Here is a 16434-nt window from a genome sequence, read left to right on the forward strand (position 1 = left end):
CTCCGCAGCTAAACCCTCTTCTCCCCCCTTTTCCTCTTGCTCCTCCCCCTCTCCAGTCCCATTCCCTCAGCACTATACTCGTCGGCTTAACTGTATATATCTTCATTACCCTATTTATTTTGTTAATGAGAAGTACATCACCCTGATTCTATTTATTTGCTATTCTTTTCATGAGATGTTCTTCCCCTTGATTCTATTTATTGCCATCGTTCTTGTCTGTCCGTCTCCCCCGATTAGACTGTATGCCCGTCAAAGGGCCGGGACTGTATCTGTTACCGATTTGTCCATTCCAAGCGCTTAGTACAGTGCTCTGCACATAATAAGCGCTCAATAAATACTATTGAGTGAATGAATGAATGAACCACTTCATTATGGGCAGGGAACATGTCTAATCCATCACGTGTCTGCTCTGCGAGCTGGGGCAAGCCAACTCACTTCTCTGGGCCTCAGTTACCTCATCTGTAAAATGGGGATTGAGACTGTGAGCCCCAAGTGGGACAGGGAATGTGTTCCACCTGATGACCTTTATCTACCCCGGTGCTTAATACAGTGCCTGGCATGTAGTAAGTGCTTAAATACCAAAAGAAAATGGAAGTTGCCCATGGCGGAACCCTCCGACAAGTCCTTCTGCAGGCATTCAGGCCAATGGCTAACCTAAAAACAGTGGGGCCCGAACCTGAGTTTGCTCTAGGCTTAAATACTAAGCAATCTTTCCAATCCACCACTGGCGTAAAGCTCGCTCTGATTCTCAAGTCTCTGCACTGCTGACCTCGCCCCACTAGACGCTGAGCAAATGTCAGTTGGATGCTCCCTTAAGTTGAGAAATTTCAGCTCTTCCAATTCACCTGCCAGGATCAAATGCTTTTTTAAAAAATAGTATCTGTTAAGTGCCTACTACAGTCAAAAACTGTTCTAAGCGCCAAGGTAGATACAAGTTAAACAGGTTGGACACAGTCCCTGTCCTGCACGGGCCTCGCAGTCGAAGTAGGAGGGAGAAACAGGAGAACTGAGGCACAGAGAAGTTAAGTGACTTAATAATGTTGGTATTTGTTAAGCGCTTACTATGTGCAGAGCACTGTTCTAAGCGCTGGGGTAGACACAGGGGAATCAGGTTGTCCCACGTGGGGCTCACAGTTTTCATCCCCATTTTACAGATGAGGTAACTGAGGCACAGAGAAGTTAAGTGACTTGCCCACAGTCACACAGCTGACAAGTGGCAGAGCTGGGATTTGAACTCATGACTTCCCCAAGGTCACAAAGCAAGCAACTGGCAGAAGCGGAATTAGCAACCAGGTCCTCTCACTCCCAGGACCGGGCTCTTTCCATTAGGCTGTGCTGCTTTGGACCTTTCTTTTCTGCAATGGCAACAGCGACTTTGAAAACAAGTTTTGAGGTCACGGGTATTAAATCTTGCACGTGACACTGTCGGTGGAACTGTTTGGTGCCCAGTGCCAGGACAATGGTCCTGTGTACACGTGCACTACGGAATGTGGGCATTAAAAGTCAGCAATGCCAGGAGCACTGAAAGGGTACGATGAGCGACTGCTGTGCTACAACCACTGGAAAAGAAGTGTGCCCTAATGAAAAGAGCCTGGAAGTCAGAGGTCCTTGGTTCTAATTCTGACTCTGCCACCTGCCTGTTGTGTGACCTTAGGCAAGTCACATAATAATAATAATTTGGTATTTGTTAAGCACTTACTATGTGCAGAGCACTGTTCTAAGCGCTGGGGTAGATAAAGGGTCATCAGGTTATCCCACATGAGGCTCACAGTCTTCATTCCCATTATACAAATGAGGGAACTGAGGCACAGAGAAGTAAAGTAACTTGCCCAGTCACACAGCTGACAGGGGCAGAGCTGACATTCGAACCCATGACCTCTGCCTTCCAAGCCCATGCTCTGTCCACTGAGCCACGCTACTTCTCTGTACCTCAGTTTTCTCACCTGAAATATGGGGATGACATATCTATTCTCCCTCGTACTTAGACTGCAAACTTCAGGGAGAGGGACTTTGTCTGATCTGTATATATTGGATCTACCCTAGTGCTTACTGCAGTGCTTGGCACATACCACGTGCTTAACAAATACTATTATTATTATCATCATCATTAACAGGAGGTCATTTTTTTAGGACACCCCCACAAACTTAGGTAAATAAATGCACTCGGATCTGCACCCTTTATTCGCCCCTTCCTCGGCCCATGACACTTATGCATATAGCTGTAATCTATTAATTTATATTAATATCTACCCCCCTAAACTGCAAGCTCGTGGGCAGGCAAAGTGTCTACCCACTCTGTTATATTGTACTCTCCCCAGTGCTTAGCACAGTGCTCTGCACACAGTAAGCACTCAATAAATAGGATTGACTGTTTGAAAATGCCCAAAGACGTAAGAAGCAATCATTTACACCAACCTCCCAAACTAAGTGGGAGGGAGAAAAGGAGAACTGAGGCACAGAAAAGTTAAGTGACTTGCTCAAGGTCCCACAGCCAGCATTTGGCAGATCCAGGATTAGAACCCAGGTCCTGACTCCTAGGCCCAGGCTCTTTCCACTAGGCCACGCTGCTTCAGGCCCTTCTGGGGGAAGCAGTCAGGGCGCTCACTATTCCCCGGGGGGGGGGGGGGTCAATATCTTCCAGAACAAGAGCCTGAAAAATTGGCTCTTAGCTGGGTTTCAAATCTACAAGCCTGATTTCAAGGCTAATCCACGGCATTTATTAAGCAAAGCATTGTATGCAAAGCACTGTTCTTGGCACTTTTAAAAGTTACGGGTCCATGGGGAATTTCCAAAGGAAGCATCAAGGACCCTAAAAAGTTAAGTGCCCCAAGAGACCAGAGCTAATAATCAAATTGATCGATGGTATTTACTAAGAAAGCAGCCCGGCCCAGTAAATGAACACGGGCCTGGTAGTCAGAGGGCCTCGGTTCTAATATCAGCCCTGCCAGTTGCCTGCTGTGTGACCTTGGGCAAAGGGCAACTTCTCCGGGCCTCAGTTTCCTCTTTTGTAAAATGTGGATTAAATTCCTGTTCTCCCCTCTATTTAGACTGTGAGCCCAACGTGGGGCAGGGACTGTGTTTGACCTAATTAACTTGTATCTACCCCAGCGCTTTGAACGGTATTTAACACATTGCAGATTAGACTGTCAATGGGCAGGGACTGTCTTAGTACAGTGCTCTGCACATAGTAAGCGCTCAATAAATACTATTGAATGAACATTGTAAGTGCTTAACAAATACCAAACACAAGCACTCTACAAATGTTTTACTGTACTCTCCCAAGTGCTTAGTATGGTGTTCTGCACACATTAAGCACTCCATAAATGTGAATGATTGATTGAAATACCAATTATTGTTATTTTTACCATTATTGTGTGCAGAGTACTGCATTATGTGGTGGGAAAGTACAATAAAACAGAGTTGGTAGATGCTATTCCTGACCACAAGGAGCTCGCCAGTCTATTGGAGCACCTATGAAGACTACAAATAGACATTTTCTTTTCACAAACTCACCAGAGGACGTTTTAAGTCACTATGTTTTCGTGTTAACAAACGAGAAACCAATGGTCAGAGTGAGAGTTGTACAAGGTGCTTGGAAGAGTAAAATGATTTAGAAGACACAATTTCTGCTCTCGAGGAGTTTACAGATCAACTCCATGTCGAGTTACATGCTGGATGAAAGTGACACTTTGGGAATCAGTGTGGCCTAATGGAAAGAGTCTGGGCCTGGGAGTCAGAGGACCCTGGTTCTAATCCCAGCTCCATCACTTGCTTGCTCTGTGACCTTGGGCAAGTCACTTGGGAAGCAGCATGATGTACTGACAGAACACGGGCCTGGGAGTCAGAAGGTCATGGATTCTAATCCCAGCTCTGCAACTTGTCTGCTCTGTGGCCTTGGGCAAGACACAATTTCCCTGGGCCTCATCTGTAAAATGGGGATTAAGACTGTGCGCTCCATGTGGGATAGGGGCTGTGTCAAATCTGATTTGCTTGTATCCACCCCAGAGCTTGGTACAGTGCCTGGCACATAGTGAGTGCTTAACGAATACCATAATTATTATTACTTATTACTATTATATACTATTATTAATTATTAAACTATTATTAAACAATTATTACTTCCCTGATTAGACTGTACGCCCGACAATGGGCAGGGACTGTCTCTATCTGTTGCCGATTTGTACATTCCAAGCGCTTAGTACAGTGTTCTGCACATAGTAAGCACTCAATAAATACTATTGAACGAATGAACTTCTCTGGGCCTCCTTTTCCTCATCTGTAAAATGAGGATTCAATACCTGTTCTCCCTTCCACTTACACAGTGAACCTCATATAGGACAGGTGCCCCTGACCTGATTAACATGTATCAACCCTAGCACTTAGCATGCTTTGTGACCTTGGGCGAAACACTTAACTTTTCTGTGCCTCAGTTACCTCATCTGTAAAATGGAAATCGACTCTGTGAGCCCCATGTGGGACAGGAACTGTATCCAACCTGATTAGTTTGTGCTTTATACATAGTAAGTGCTTAACAGTAACAGTGCTTTACACATAGTAACCACTTAATAAATACCATTATCATTATTACAGGAGGAGGCTGACATTAACATAAGGAAAACAAAGCCCCCAGATGATCTTTAAGGAGCAGGGGCCGCGATCCTGGCTCCTTTTTCTCTCACAAGCTCAGGGGCCAGAGCAACAGGCAGGCCTCAATAAAGACCCAACTGATCGCTGCCAAGCCCATGATGGCACTAATATCTGGTAGAAGGAATTACGCATCAATATGGTTCTCAGGTTCAAGTAGTTTACAATAGAAAACACCTATTCTTTAGATGGAGAAAAAGGGGCAAAAATAAAGAAAAAACAAGAGACCTTTGTCACAAAGGGTGGCACGCCACGGTCAGTTCCCTGGGCTCTATTCCCCTTTTCCATTAAAAGCGGCGTCTTTCCTGAGGAAACTTTTCCGTACCACACACGGAGTGAGCCGCTCATCGGTGCTCCAGGGGTGGGGGACCCAACAATTCAAGCTTCATCGAGGATCAAGCCCCCTGCCAACCATCTTTTTCCTGAGGACCGGGCCTCTGCACTTAGATCTGCCCAAGAAATCCATCGGAGGGCTGGCCTCAGCTGGCTAAACCACTGAGGAGCTGCTGTAAGCACCTCTATGTCAAACCATCAATCGATGGTATGTACTGAACGCTTCCAGGGTGCAGAATACTGTAGTAATGCTTGCACTTTCATTTGCACCCTTTATTCAACCCATCCTCAGTCCCTCGGCCATTACGTACGTAGCCATCATTTATTTTTTAATCGTCTGTCTCCCCGTCTTGACTGTAAGCTCACTGAGCCAATAAAACATTTCTACCAACTCCACTCTCCTGTAATAATAATAATAACAATAAAAACGGTATTGGAAGTGCTTACTATGTGCCAAGCACTGTTCTAAGCGCTGGGAGGGGGGGGAATACGCGACAATGAGGTTGGCCCACATGGGGCTCACCGTCTTAATCCCCATTTTACAGATGAGGTAACTAAGGCACAGAGAAGTGACTTGCCCAAAGTCACCCAGCTGACAAGTGGCAGAGCCATGACCTGACTCCCAAGCCTGTGCTCTATCCACTGAGCCACACTGCTTCTCTCCTTTATACTTCTGTACTCTCCCTAGCAATTAGTACAATGTTCTGCGCACAGGAAGCACTCCATTGACTGATTCACTGCGAGAGTACGATACAGTTGGTCGGCACGATCCCTCCAAGAACGCCTGCTACCAGACAGGCACAGGTCTGAACAGAGATTTGAAAAACAAGAAGCTCAGGGGTATGTCGGAGTTCAAAGAAAGTCTGGAAAAAGATCCGAATGGAAAGTCGCCTCTATTTTAATAATCACGTTTAAAAGCTCAACCAGTTAAAGTGCATGCCAAAAAAAAAATAAACAAAAAAAGGGTGCTTCACGCTCGGTTGTTTTGGGCCACCATGAAGCTTAAGAGGCCCTAGAGAAGTTTTGGCCTCCCCGCTGCCCCACGGCTGGCCCAAAGCTAAGGTGGCAGGGATCACTTCTACCCATTCTCTCCCAAGGGCTTAGCACAGAGCTCTCTGCACATAGTAAGCCCTCAGTAAATACCCCGATAACGATGCTGCTCAGCACACAGTAAGCACGCAACAGACCCCCTCTCTGGATTGACTGACCGGTCACCATGATGAGGCCTTGGGAGGCTTCCTCCCTCATCCCCTTCCAAGCTGCGGCCTGGGCCCATTTCAGGCCCGAGGGCTCTCCGCCCAGAGCACCCTGCCCCACTGCAACTTCAAAATCCGTCCCCCTATCCCGCCCCCAACCTGATTTGCCAGTATCCACCCCAGCGCTTACAACAGTCCCTGACACATAGTAAGCGCTTAATACAGCGTGACTCAGTGGAAAGAGGACAGGCTTGGGAGTCAGGTCAAGCGTTCGTACCCGGGCTCTTCCACTTGTCAGCTGTGTGACTGTGGGTACGTCACTTAACTTCTCTGGGCCTCAGTTACCTCATCTGGAAAATGGGGATGAAGACTGTGAGCCTCATGCGGGACAACCTGATTACCCTGTATATACACCAGCGCTTAGAACAGTGCTCTGCACATAGTAAACGCTTAAATACCAACATTATAACAAATATATACCAAATCCAACACGGAGAAGCAGCGTGGCTCAGTGGAAAGAGCCTGGGCTTCAGAGTCAGAGGTCATGAGTTCGACTCCCAGCTCTGCCACTTGGCAGCTGTGTGACTGTGGGCAAGTCACTTAACTTCTCTGGGCCTCAGTTCCCTCATCTGTAAAATGGGGATTAAAAGTGTGTGAGCCCCACGTGGGACAACCTGATTACCCTGTATCTCCCCCAGCGCTTAGAACAGTGCTCGGCACCTAGTAAGCGCTTAAATACCAACATTTTTTTTTTATTATACCAAAATTATTATTAAAGGTAATCAGGTTGGACGCAATCCCTGTCCCACACAGGGCTTAATCTCCATTTTCAGATGGGGTGACTGACTGAGAAGTGAAATGACTTGACCAAGATCACGCTGGAGACAAGTGGTGGAGCTGGGATTAGAATCCAGGTCCTTGGGACTCCCAAACCCATGCTCTATCCTCTAGACAGTGCTGCTTCCCTCTTCCCCGATTCCTGCCGCCAACCACGTTCGGGGCCGAATGCCACAGGACGTGGCACCGGCTGGTCGGCCTTCCCTACACGTTCGGGCTAAAACATCGTGTGGGAATCGGAGTCCAACCGCGCGGCCCTGTCGGGATGGAGCGGGCCGTTGTGGCCGAAGAAAACCTGGGCCCTGGCCCCGACACGCATGCCGAAGGTGCTGGAACAGGTGACTTCTCCTGTGTGAGTTTTCCTCAGCCCGCTATTCGGGCTGAACCTGACTCCCCTGCGTTATAGAAGAATGGAGGGAGGAGCCCCTTAAATGGCACCAAGAACAAGAAACCAACGTTGATTGAATGCACATTTTTTTGATATATGGGGTGTACTTGAAGATCATTCAATTAATCTTATTTATTGAGTGCTTACTGTATGCAGAGCTCTGCATTAGGCACCTGGAAAGGTACAATACAACAAACACACTCCCTGCCCACGACAAGCTAACGGTCTACAAGGGGAGACAGACATTAAAATAAATAAATTACAGATATAATGTTGGTATTTGTTTAGCGCTTATTATGTGCAGAGCACTGTTCTAAGCGCTGGGATAGATATAAAGGCTTTGGAGCTGGGAGGGGGGACAGATAAAGGGGGCAAGGCAAAGCGACACAGAAGGGAGTGGAAGAAAAGGAAAAGAGGGCTTTAGTTAGGGAAGGCCTCTTGGAGGAGAGGTGTGTTCAGTGAGGGTTTAAGCAGCATGGCTCAGTGGTAAGAGCACGGGCTTGGGAGTCAGAGGTCATGGGTTCGAATCCTGGTTCTGCCACTTGTCAGCTGTGTGACTGGGGGCAAGTCACTTCACTTCTCTGGGCCTGTTACCTCATCTGTAAAATGGGGATTAAGACTGTGAGCCTCACGTGGGACAATCTGATTACCCTGTAAATCCACCCCAGTGCTTAGAACAGTGCTCTGCACATAGTAAGCGCTTAACAAACACCAACATTATTATTATTATTAATTGTCTGTGGGATATGAAGAGGGAGGGCGTTCCAGGCCAGAGGCCTGGATGTGGTGAGGGTTTGGCGGGGAGATAGACGAGATGGAAGTACAGTGAGAAGGTTACCATTAGAAGAGCCGAATGTGTAGGGTGAATTGTAGTAGGACTAGTAGAAAGTGAGGTAGGAGGGGGCAAAGGGATCGAAGGCAGAATTAGACGCGTTCCCATTACAAGCTTACAGTCTAGAGCGATAGTAAGACAATAATAATAAGTGATTTATAAAATATAAGTGCTGTGGGGTTGGGAGCGGGGCAAATATCAAAAGCCCAAAGGTCAGATGCAAGTGCACAAAAGGGAGAGCGAGCCGAGGGCGAAAAGGGCTTAATCAAGGAAGGCCCTTGGAGGAGACGTGACCTGGGGTATGATGCACTGTACTAAGCACAAGACCCGCTTTGGTGGCCCCCTGAGAACGGACTTGCCGAGCACTGTCTTCGGCAGGGGTGCCGGCTTCTCACTGAACCCCTAGTCTTCCCTTCCTCACCGCCATCTTCAACAGCTCTTACCAATGGCTCCTTCCCCCCTTGCTTTCAAACCTGCCCATATCTCCCCAATCTGAAACTCCCCCCTTGACCCCTTAGCTCCCTCCAGTTATCACCCCATCTTCCTTCTACCATTCCTCTCCAATTTAAGGGAGTCGTCGAAATCCACTGCCCCCACTTCCCTCCTCCAACTCTCTCCTCGACTCCCTGCAATCTGACTTCCACTGCCTTCACTCCATGGAAAAGTACCTCTCCAAGGTCACCGACAATCTCCTTCTACACAAATCCAATGGCTTCTACTCCATCCTAATAATCCTCCTTGACCTCTCGGCTGCCTTGGACATTGTAGCCCGCCCCCCAATCTCATAGAAACACCCTCTCTGGCGGCTCATTCTCAAGTCCTTTTCGCGGGCTCCTCCTCTGCCTCCCATGCTTTAACTGGGGGTGTCCCTCAAGACGGATCTGGGTCCCCCTTTATTCTCTGTCTACACCCACTCCCTTGGAGAACTCATTCATTCCCACAGTTGCAACTACCATCTCTAAGTGGATGATTCTCAAATCTACCTCTCCAACCCTGATTTTTCTCCTCAGGAGTCTATTTCCTCCTGCCTTCGGGATAGCTCTACCTGAACGATGATACTAATAATGGTATTTGTTAGGCGCTTACTATGTGCCAGGCACTGTGCTAAGCACCGGAGTGGATACAAGCAAATCGGGTTGGACAGTCCCCGTCCCGCACGGGGCTCACCATCTCAATCCTCATTTTCTGCTTCACCCTGGGAAGCAGCGTGGCTCAGAGGAAAGAGCCCGAGCTTGGGAGTCAGAGGTCATGGGTTCGAATCCCGGCTCTGCCACTCACCAGCTGTGGGACCGTGGGCAAGTCACTTAACTTCTCTGTGCCTCAGTTACCTCATCTGTAAAATGGGGATTAACTGGGAGCCTCAAGTGGGACAACCTGATTACCCTGTATCTATCCCAGCGCTTAGAACAGTGCTCTGCACATAGTAAGCGCTTAAATACCAACATTATTATTATTTTACAGATGAGGTGATTGAGCCACAGAGAAGAGAACTGACTTGCCTGAGGTCACACAGCAGGCAAGTGGCAGAGCTGGAAATAGAACCCAGGTCCTTCTGACCCCCGGGCCCGTGCTCTATCTACTAGGCCATTATAGACAGACAAGTTTGAGGGGGTGACCCGCCAAACCCTCAAACTTGACATGTCCAAAACAAAACCTATCCAAACCCTCCTCCCAGTGACTTTCCAATCACTGAAGAAAACACCGCCATCCTTCCTGTCCCGCAAGCCTGCAACCTTGGCATTATTCTCGACTGATCTCTCTCATTCAACCCAAATAAAGCTCCATGGGGGCAGGGAACTTTCTGCCCATACTTCCTGGCAAACACACTATGGTATTATACTTTCCCAAGTGCTCAGTAGCATTCTGCATAGAGCAAGAGCTCATAGGCAGTTGACTGATAAGTGGAGAAGGGCAGAAGGAAGAGAAAGGAAGAGGAAGTCTCCTTGTCCACCAGCTCGTCTCTGCAGCCCCCGCCACCACACACAGGGCATCTCCCACCTGCCTCCCCCACGCCACCCAATCGTGCACTCCACAGGACCACCCCAGTCCCACAGCTGCAGCCGTGACTCCGGGCTACCAACCCTCACTCGTGCCTGGCTCTCGCCCACTTCCCCAAACCCCAGCTCCAATATGGGCTGCTCGAAGCTCAGCTCTGCCCTGCTCCTGCTCGGGCCCCGGCAGGTACTTACTGAGGGCTTACCGTGTGCCCGGCACTGTGCCAAGCGCTTGGGAGAGTACAATGCAACAGAGTTGGCGGTCACTATCTCTGCCCATAAGGAGGACTCAGTTTAGAGGGGGAGAAGCCCATTCAAATAAAATTATATAGAGGTAAAGTGGGAGAAGATAGGGATAAATACGCAATCACTGTGGGGTCAACAGGAAGTCAGCTGTGTGACTGTGGGCAAGTCACTTCACTTCTCTGTGCCTCAGTTACCTCATTTGTAAAATGGGGATTAACTGTGAGCCTCACGTGGGACAACCTGATGACCCTTTATCTACCCCAGCGCTTAGAAGAGTGTTCGGCACATAGTAAGCGCTTAACAAACAAACAAACACCAGGAAGTGCTTAAGGGGTACAGATCTAAAGTACAGAGGTGAACCCCACGTGGGACAGAGACTGTGTCCACTCCAGTGCGTAGTACAGTGCCCGGCACATAGTAAGCATTTAACAAACATCATAATTATTACTATATTATCATTAAGGCAGACAGGGGAAATGGGAGCTTAGTCAAGGAAGGCCTAGGATTGATCAGACGCACTCAGGAACAGGGCATGGAAGCCAAGGTTTTAATCCCTACCCTTGAAGAATTCCAGGGGTTGCCCATCCTGTGAGTTACATTATGCAGGTCAGGAGAGAAAGCACAAGGCACGGGTCCTCCTCTCCAAGTTTACAATGGGACAGAAAATAAAGACCCACTCACTAAAACCGGGCAGGAGGGCGCAGTGGGTCACCAGTAAGTGACGGTTCTTCCCTATGCTCCTTCCGCACAACGCAACCTAAGCGACACAAGTCTGGGGCGGCACAGCCGATCCCTGGATTCTGTCCGTTTTCCAGTTCCCAAACGATTCCTGTCTTGTGTCCTTCCTCTCTCTTCTGTTCCCTCATTTTAATGACTCCGACCTCTCGAGGGGGAGCGGGAGAGGGTCTGAGGGGGGCCAGGGTCAGCTGACGGACGACTTCAAATCTCTTTTCTCCTCTCTGTCCACTTCCGTCAGGCCCGCCGTGCAGTAACTACCGCATCAGGCACCCAAAATCTTGCCACTTGTGGGCTCCTCGCCGGAAGACCTGCGGGGCGTGCCCTCGGTGTGCGGGACACCTGGACTAGAAGAATGTGCTCACCAGGACACCCTGATCCAAGGGGGAAAGGGGGTCCCTCCTGGAGTCACACCCCTGTCAGCGGATGCGTGGGAAATGTGGGACACAGTGGGGCGCACATCAACTCACTTCAACGGGGAAGCAGCATGGCCTAGTGGATAGATCACGGGCCTGGGAGAGAGAAGGACCTGGGTTCTAATTCCGGCTCTGTCATTTGTCTGCTGTGTGACCTTGGGCAAAGTCACTTCGCTTCTCTGTCCCACAGTTACCTCATCTGTAAAACGGGGGTTAAGACTGTGAGCCCCATGGGGAGAGGGATTTGTCCAACCTTCATTCAACTGCATTTACTGAGCAGTTCCTTTGTGGAGAACACTCTACTAAGCACTTGGGAAAGTACGACAGAGCAACAGTGACATTCCATGTCCACAAATGAGCTTACAGCCGGGGGATGGGGGGAATTACAGACATCTATACGAATAAATAAAATGCTGTGGGGCTGGGAGGGGGGAAGAGCAAAGGGAGCAAGTCTGGGTGATGCAGAAGGGAGTGGGAGATGAGGAAAAGCAGGGCTTAGTCTGGGAAGGCCTCTTGGAGGAGATGGGCCTGCAGCAAAGCTTTGAAACGGGGGAGAGTGGTTGTTGGTCGGATTTGAGGAGGGAAGGTGTTCCAGGCCAGAGGCAGGACGTGGGCCGGGGTCAGCGTCGAGACAGGCAAGATGGAGGGACAGTGAAAAGGTTAGCACTAGAGGAGCCAAGTGTCCAGACTGTGTTGTAGAAGGAGAAAAGCGAGTAGGAGGGCGCAAGGTGAGGGACTGCATTAAACCGATGGTGAAGAGTTTCTGTTTGATTCGGAGGTGGATGGACAACCACTGGAGTCTTCTGCGGAGCAGGGTGACGGGACCTGAGCGATTAGCCTGTAGCTAGCCCAGCACTTAGAACAGTGCTTGACACATAAGCACTTAACAAATACCACCTTTATCATTAATAACTCAGAGGACAGAGTCAAACATGCCCCATGCTCACCTAACTCCCTCCCATTCCGCTTCCTTCATGACCCCTACAGGACCGATGCCCGTCCATGCTCTCTGGCAGGGAGCATGGCGGGGGGCGATTCCCTCCTCTCTGAGGGCCGGGAGCACATCTCCTCCTTCCTCAGAAAACTCCTCCATCTGACATGCACGGTGTAAGAGAGGAGACACAGACCAATCAATCAATCCATCATCTTTACTGAACACTTTCCCTGTGCGGGGCTTGGGAGGGTACAGTGGAGTTAGGAGACAGGATCCCTGCCCTCGAGGAGTTTGCAATCCAGCAGAGGAAACAGACTCCGAGATCATTAACAGACTGGAAGGAGTGAAGGAGACGGCAAGATATGAACACAGAGGCAGTGGGGGGGTGGGTGTCTAACAACTCTATATTGTACTCGGCCGAGCGCTTAGTACAGTGTCCTGCATATAGCAAGTACTCAATAAATACCATCGACTGATTGACCTGCATACCGTAAGTGCTCAAAGTCCATCGACTGCTTGGGTTGTGGGCATTTAAGTGCTGGGGTTGGGTGGGGAAGAGGAGGGCACTGGCCAGAGGGAGGATTAGGAGGGCTAGATGAATAAATCCTGGAAGGCCACCTAAAAGAGGTGTGATTTCAGAGGGCTTCGAAAACCCGAGTGGTTCGGGGGACGGGGGTGGTGGCGGGAAGGAGGACAGTTTGCAGCAGCCGCTGCTGGGAGGCCCCGATCCTCGCTGCCCACAGACCCGGGACCGAGGGCTGGGGAGTGAAAGTTTGTGGAGAAAGGAAGGAAGGATGGGAAAGGTAAGGAGAAGAAAAGAACAGAAAGAAAAGAAGAGGGGAAGGGAAGGGGAAGGGGAAGGGGAAGGAAAGAAAAGAGAAGGAAAGAAAAGGAGAAAAAAGGGAAGGGAAGAGGAAGGGGAAGGGGAAGGGAAGGGGAAGGAAAGAAAAGAGAAGGAAAGAAAAGGAGAAAAAAGGGAAGGGAAGGAAGGGGAAGGGAGGGGAAGGGAAGTTAAGAAAAGAGAAGGGAAGCAAAGAAAAGGAGAAAAAAGGGAAGGAAGGGAAGGGAAGCAAAGAAAAGGAGAAAAAAGGGAAGGAAGGGAAGGGAAGCAAAGAAAAGGAGAAAAAAGGGAAGGAAGGGAAGGGAAGGGGAAAGAAAAAAGGAAAAGGAAGGAAAGAAAAGGAGAAAAAAGGGAAGGGATGGGGAAGAAAAGGAAAGGACAAAAAAGGGAAGGAAAGGAAAGAGAAGGAAAGAAAAGGAAAGAAAAAGAAGGGAAAGCCAAAGCAGGAAAGGAAAGAAAAGGGAAGGAAAACAAAAGCAAGGAAAGGAAAGAAAAGGAGAGAAAAGGAAGGGGAACGAAAGGGAAGGGAACGGAAGGAAAGAAAAGGGGAGAAAAGGGGAGGGAAGGAAAGGAGAGAGCAGGGGAGGAAAGAAAAGGAAAGAAAAAGGGAGGAAAAGAAAGGGATGGAAAGGGAAGGGAAGGGATTAAAAGGAAAGGGAACAGAGGGAAGGGAGGGAAGGGGGCAGCAGGAGTCGGCGGGGCAGGCCTTCGGGGAGGCTGCAGACGGGGAGCGGGGCCGGGGGCCGGGGGCCGAGCCCTTACCTGCACACTCCCCGGATGCAGGGCTCCAGCCAGATGCGGTAGGCCGCCTCGATGTGCTCCTGCGCCACCTCCTCGGGCCGCACCGTCTCCGCCCAGCGCCAGGCGGCCTTCTCCAGCTGCAGACGCGGGGCCATGGCCGGGGGGGGGGGAGGAGGCAGGGAGGGAAGGGGCCCGGCCGGTCCTGCTGCTGCTGCTGCTGCTGCTCCCGCTGCTGCTGCTGACTCCTGCTGCCGCGGAGGCCTCTGGGAAGGGGAGCCGACACCTGCCGCCGGGGACCGAAAGGCCGCCGCCGCCGCCGCTCACCTAGGCCGGCCCGCCCCTCCCACGCTCCTCCTCCTCCTCCTCCTCTTCCTCCTCCTCTTCCTCCTGCTTGGCGCACCGCACCGCCCAGTCCGGCCCAGTCCTGCCCAGTCTTGCCCAGTCCTGGCCAGTCCTTACCCGGCAGCCTCCGCGCGCAGACGTTGGGCAGGCCCTCTTCGCCAAGGCGCATGCGCTTACCCGGCAGCCTCAGCGCGCCCAGTCAGGCCCCGGAAGTGAGGCCTGGGAGGCCTCCAGCCCTCATTCCTATTTACTGAACGCCTCCTCTGCGCTCTGCACTGTGCTGAGCGCTCGGGAGGGCACAGCTGAGCCTGATCCCTTCCCCCCCCCAACCTGTCAGCCCTGTGACCTTGGGCCAGACACCTCTCTGGGCCTCAGTGACCTCATCTGCAAAATGGGGAGGAATAAAACTGCCCCTGTTTAATAATGTTGGTATTGTTCAGCGCTTACTGGGGGCAGAGCACTGTGCTAAGCTCTGGGGGAGGTCCAGGGTCATCAGGTGGTCCCCTGTGAGGCTCACAGTCTTCATCCCCGTTTTTATAATAATGATGATGACAACTGTTAAGCGCTTACTATGTGCCGAGCACTGTTCTAAGCGCTGGGGGAGACACAGGGTCGTCAGGTCGTCCCGCCTGAGGCTCACAGTCATCTCCATTTTAATAACAATAATAATAATGATGGTATTTGTTAAGCGCTTACTATGTACCAAGCACTGTTTTAAGCACTGGAGGAGGTCCAGGGTCATCAGGTGGTCCCCTGTGAGGCTCACAGTCTCCATCCCCGTTTTTATAATAATGATGATGGCAACTGTTAAACGCTTACTATGTGCCGAGCACTGTTCTAAGCACTGGGGGAGATCCAGGGTCATCAGGTGGTCCCGCCTGAGGCTCACAGTCATCTCCATTTTAATAATAATAATAATAATAATAATGATGGTATTTGTTAAGCGCTTACTATGTACCAAGCACTGTTTTAAGCACTGGAGGAAGTCCAGGGTCATCAGGTGGTCCCATGTGAGGCTCACAGTCTTCATCCCCATTTTTATAATAATAATGATCGCAATTGTTAAGCGCTTACTATGTGCCAAGCACTGTTCTAAGCGCCGGGGGAGATCCAGGGTCATCAGGTGGTCCCGCGTGAGGCTCATAATAATAATGATGGTATTTGTTAAGCGCTTACTATGTGCCAAGCACTGTTCTAAGCACTGGGGGAGGTCCAAGGTCATCAGGTGGTCCCATGTGAGGCTCAGAGTCTTCATCCCCATTTTTATAATAATAATGATCGCAATTGTTAAACGCTTACTATGTGCCAAGCACTGTTCTAAGCGCCGGGGGAGATCCAGGGTCATCAGCTGGTCCCACGTGAGGCTCACAGTCTTCATCCCTATTTTAATAATAATAATGATGGTATTTGTTAAGCGCTAACTATGTGCAGAGCACTGTTCTAAGCACTGGGGTAGATACAGGGTGATCAGGTGGGCCCACGTGAGGCTCACAGTCTTCATCCCCATTTTAATAATAATGGCAATTGTTAAGCACTTACTATGTGCAGAGCACTGTTCTAAGCGCTGGAGGAGATACAGGGTCATCAGGTGGTCCCGCGTGAGGCTCACAGTCTTCATCCCCATTTTAATAATAATAATAATAATGATGATAAAGGCAATTGTTAAGAGCCTACTATGTGCCGAGCACTGTTCTAAGCACTGGGGGAGATACAGGGTCATCAGGGTGTCCCATGTGAGGCTCACAGTCTTCATCCCCATTTTAATAATAATAATAATAATAATAATGATGATGATGGCACTTGTTAAGTGCTTACTATGTGCCGAGCACTGTTCTAAGCACTGGGGGAGATACAGGGTCATCAGGTGGTCCCACGTGAGGCCCACAGTCTCACCCCCATTTGACAGATGAGGTCACTGAGGCACAGAGAAGTGACTTGCCCACAGTCACACAGCT

The 16434-nt window shown here is 49.9% G+C and overlaps 1 protein-coding gene across 6 annotated transcripts in view; it reads right to left on the minus strand.

The window, feature by feature from the left end:
* Positions 1-14307, minus strand: part of USP48 (ubiquitin specific peptidase 48) — a 96211-nt gene extending 81904 nt beyond the window's left edge. For all 6 annotated transcript variants that reach the window (XM_029064938.2, XM_029064941.2, XM_029064939.2 and 3 more), the window contains exon 1: positions 14159-14307. In XM_029064938.2, coding sequence (XP_028920771.1) covers positions 14159-14292 — 134 coding nt within the window. In that variant the 5' untranslated portion in view covers positions 14293-14307. The remainder of the gene's footprint in view (positions 1-14158) is intronic.
* Between the last annotated feature and the right edge of the window lie 2127 nt (positions 14308-16434).

Source organism: Ornithorhynchus anatinus, chromosome 5 (assembly GCF_004115215.2).
Source record: "Ornithorhynchus anatinus isolate Pmale09 chromosome 5, mOrnAna1.pri.v4, whole genome shotgun sequence".
NCBI lineage: Eukaryota > Metazoa > Chordata > Mammalia > Monotremata > Ornithorhynchidae > Ornithorhynchus > Ornithorhynchus anatinus.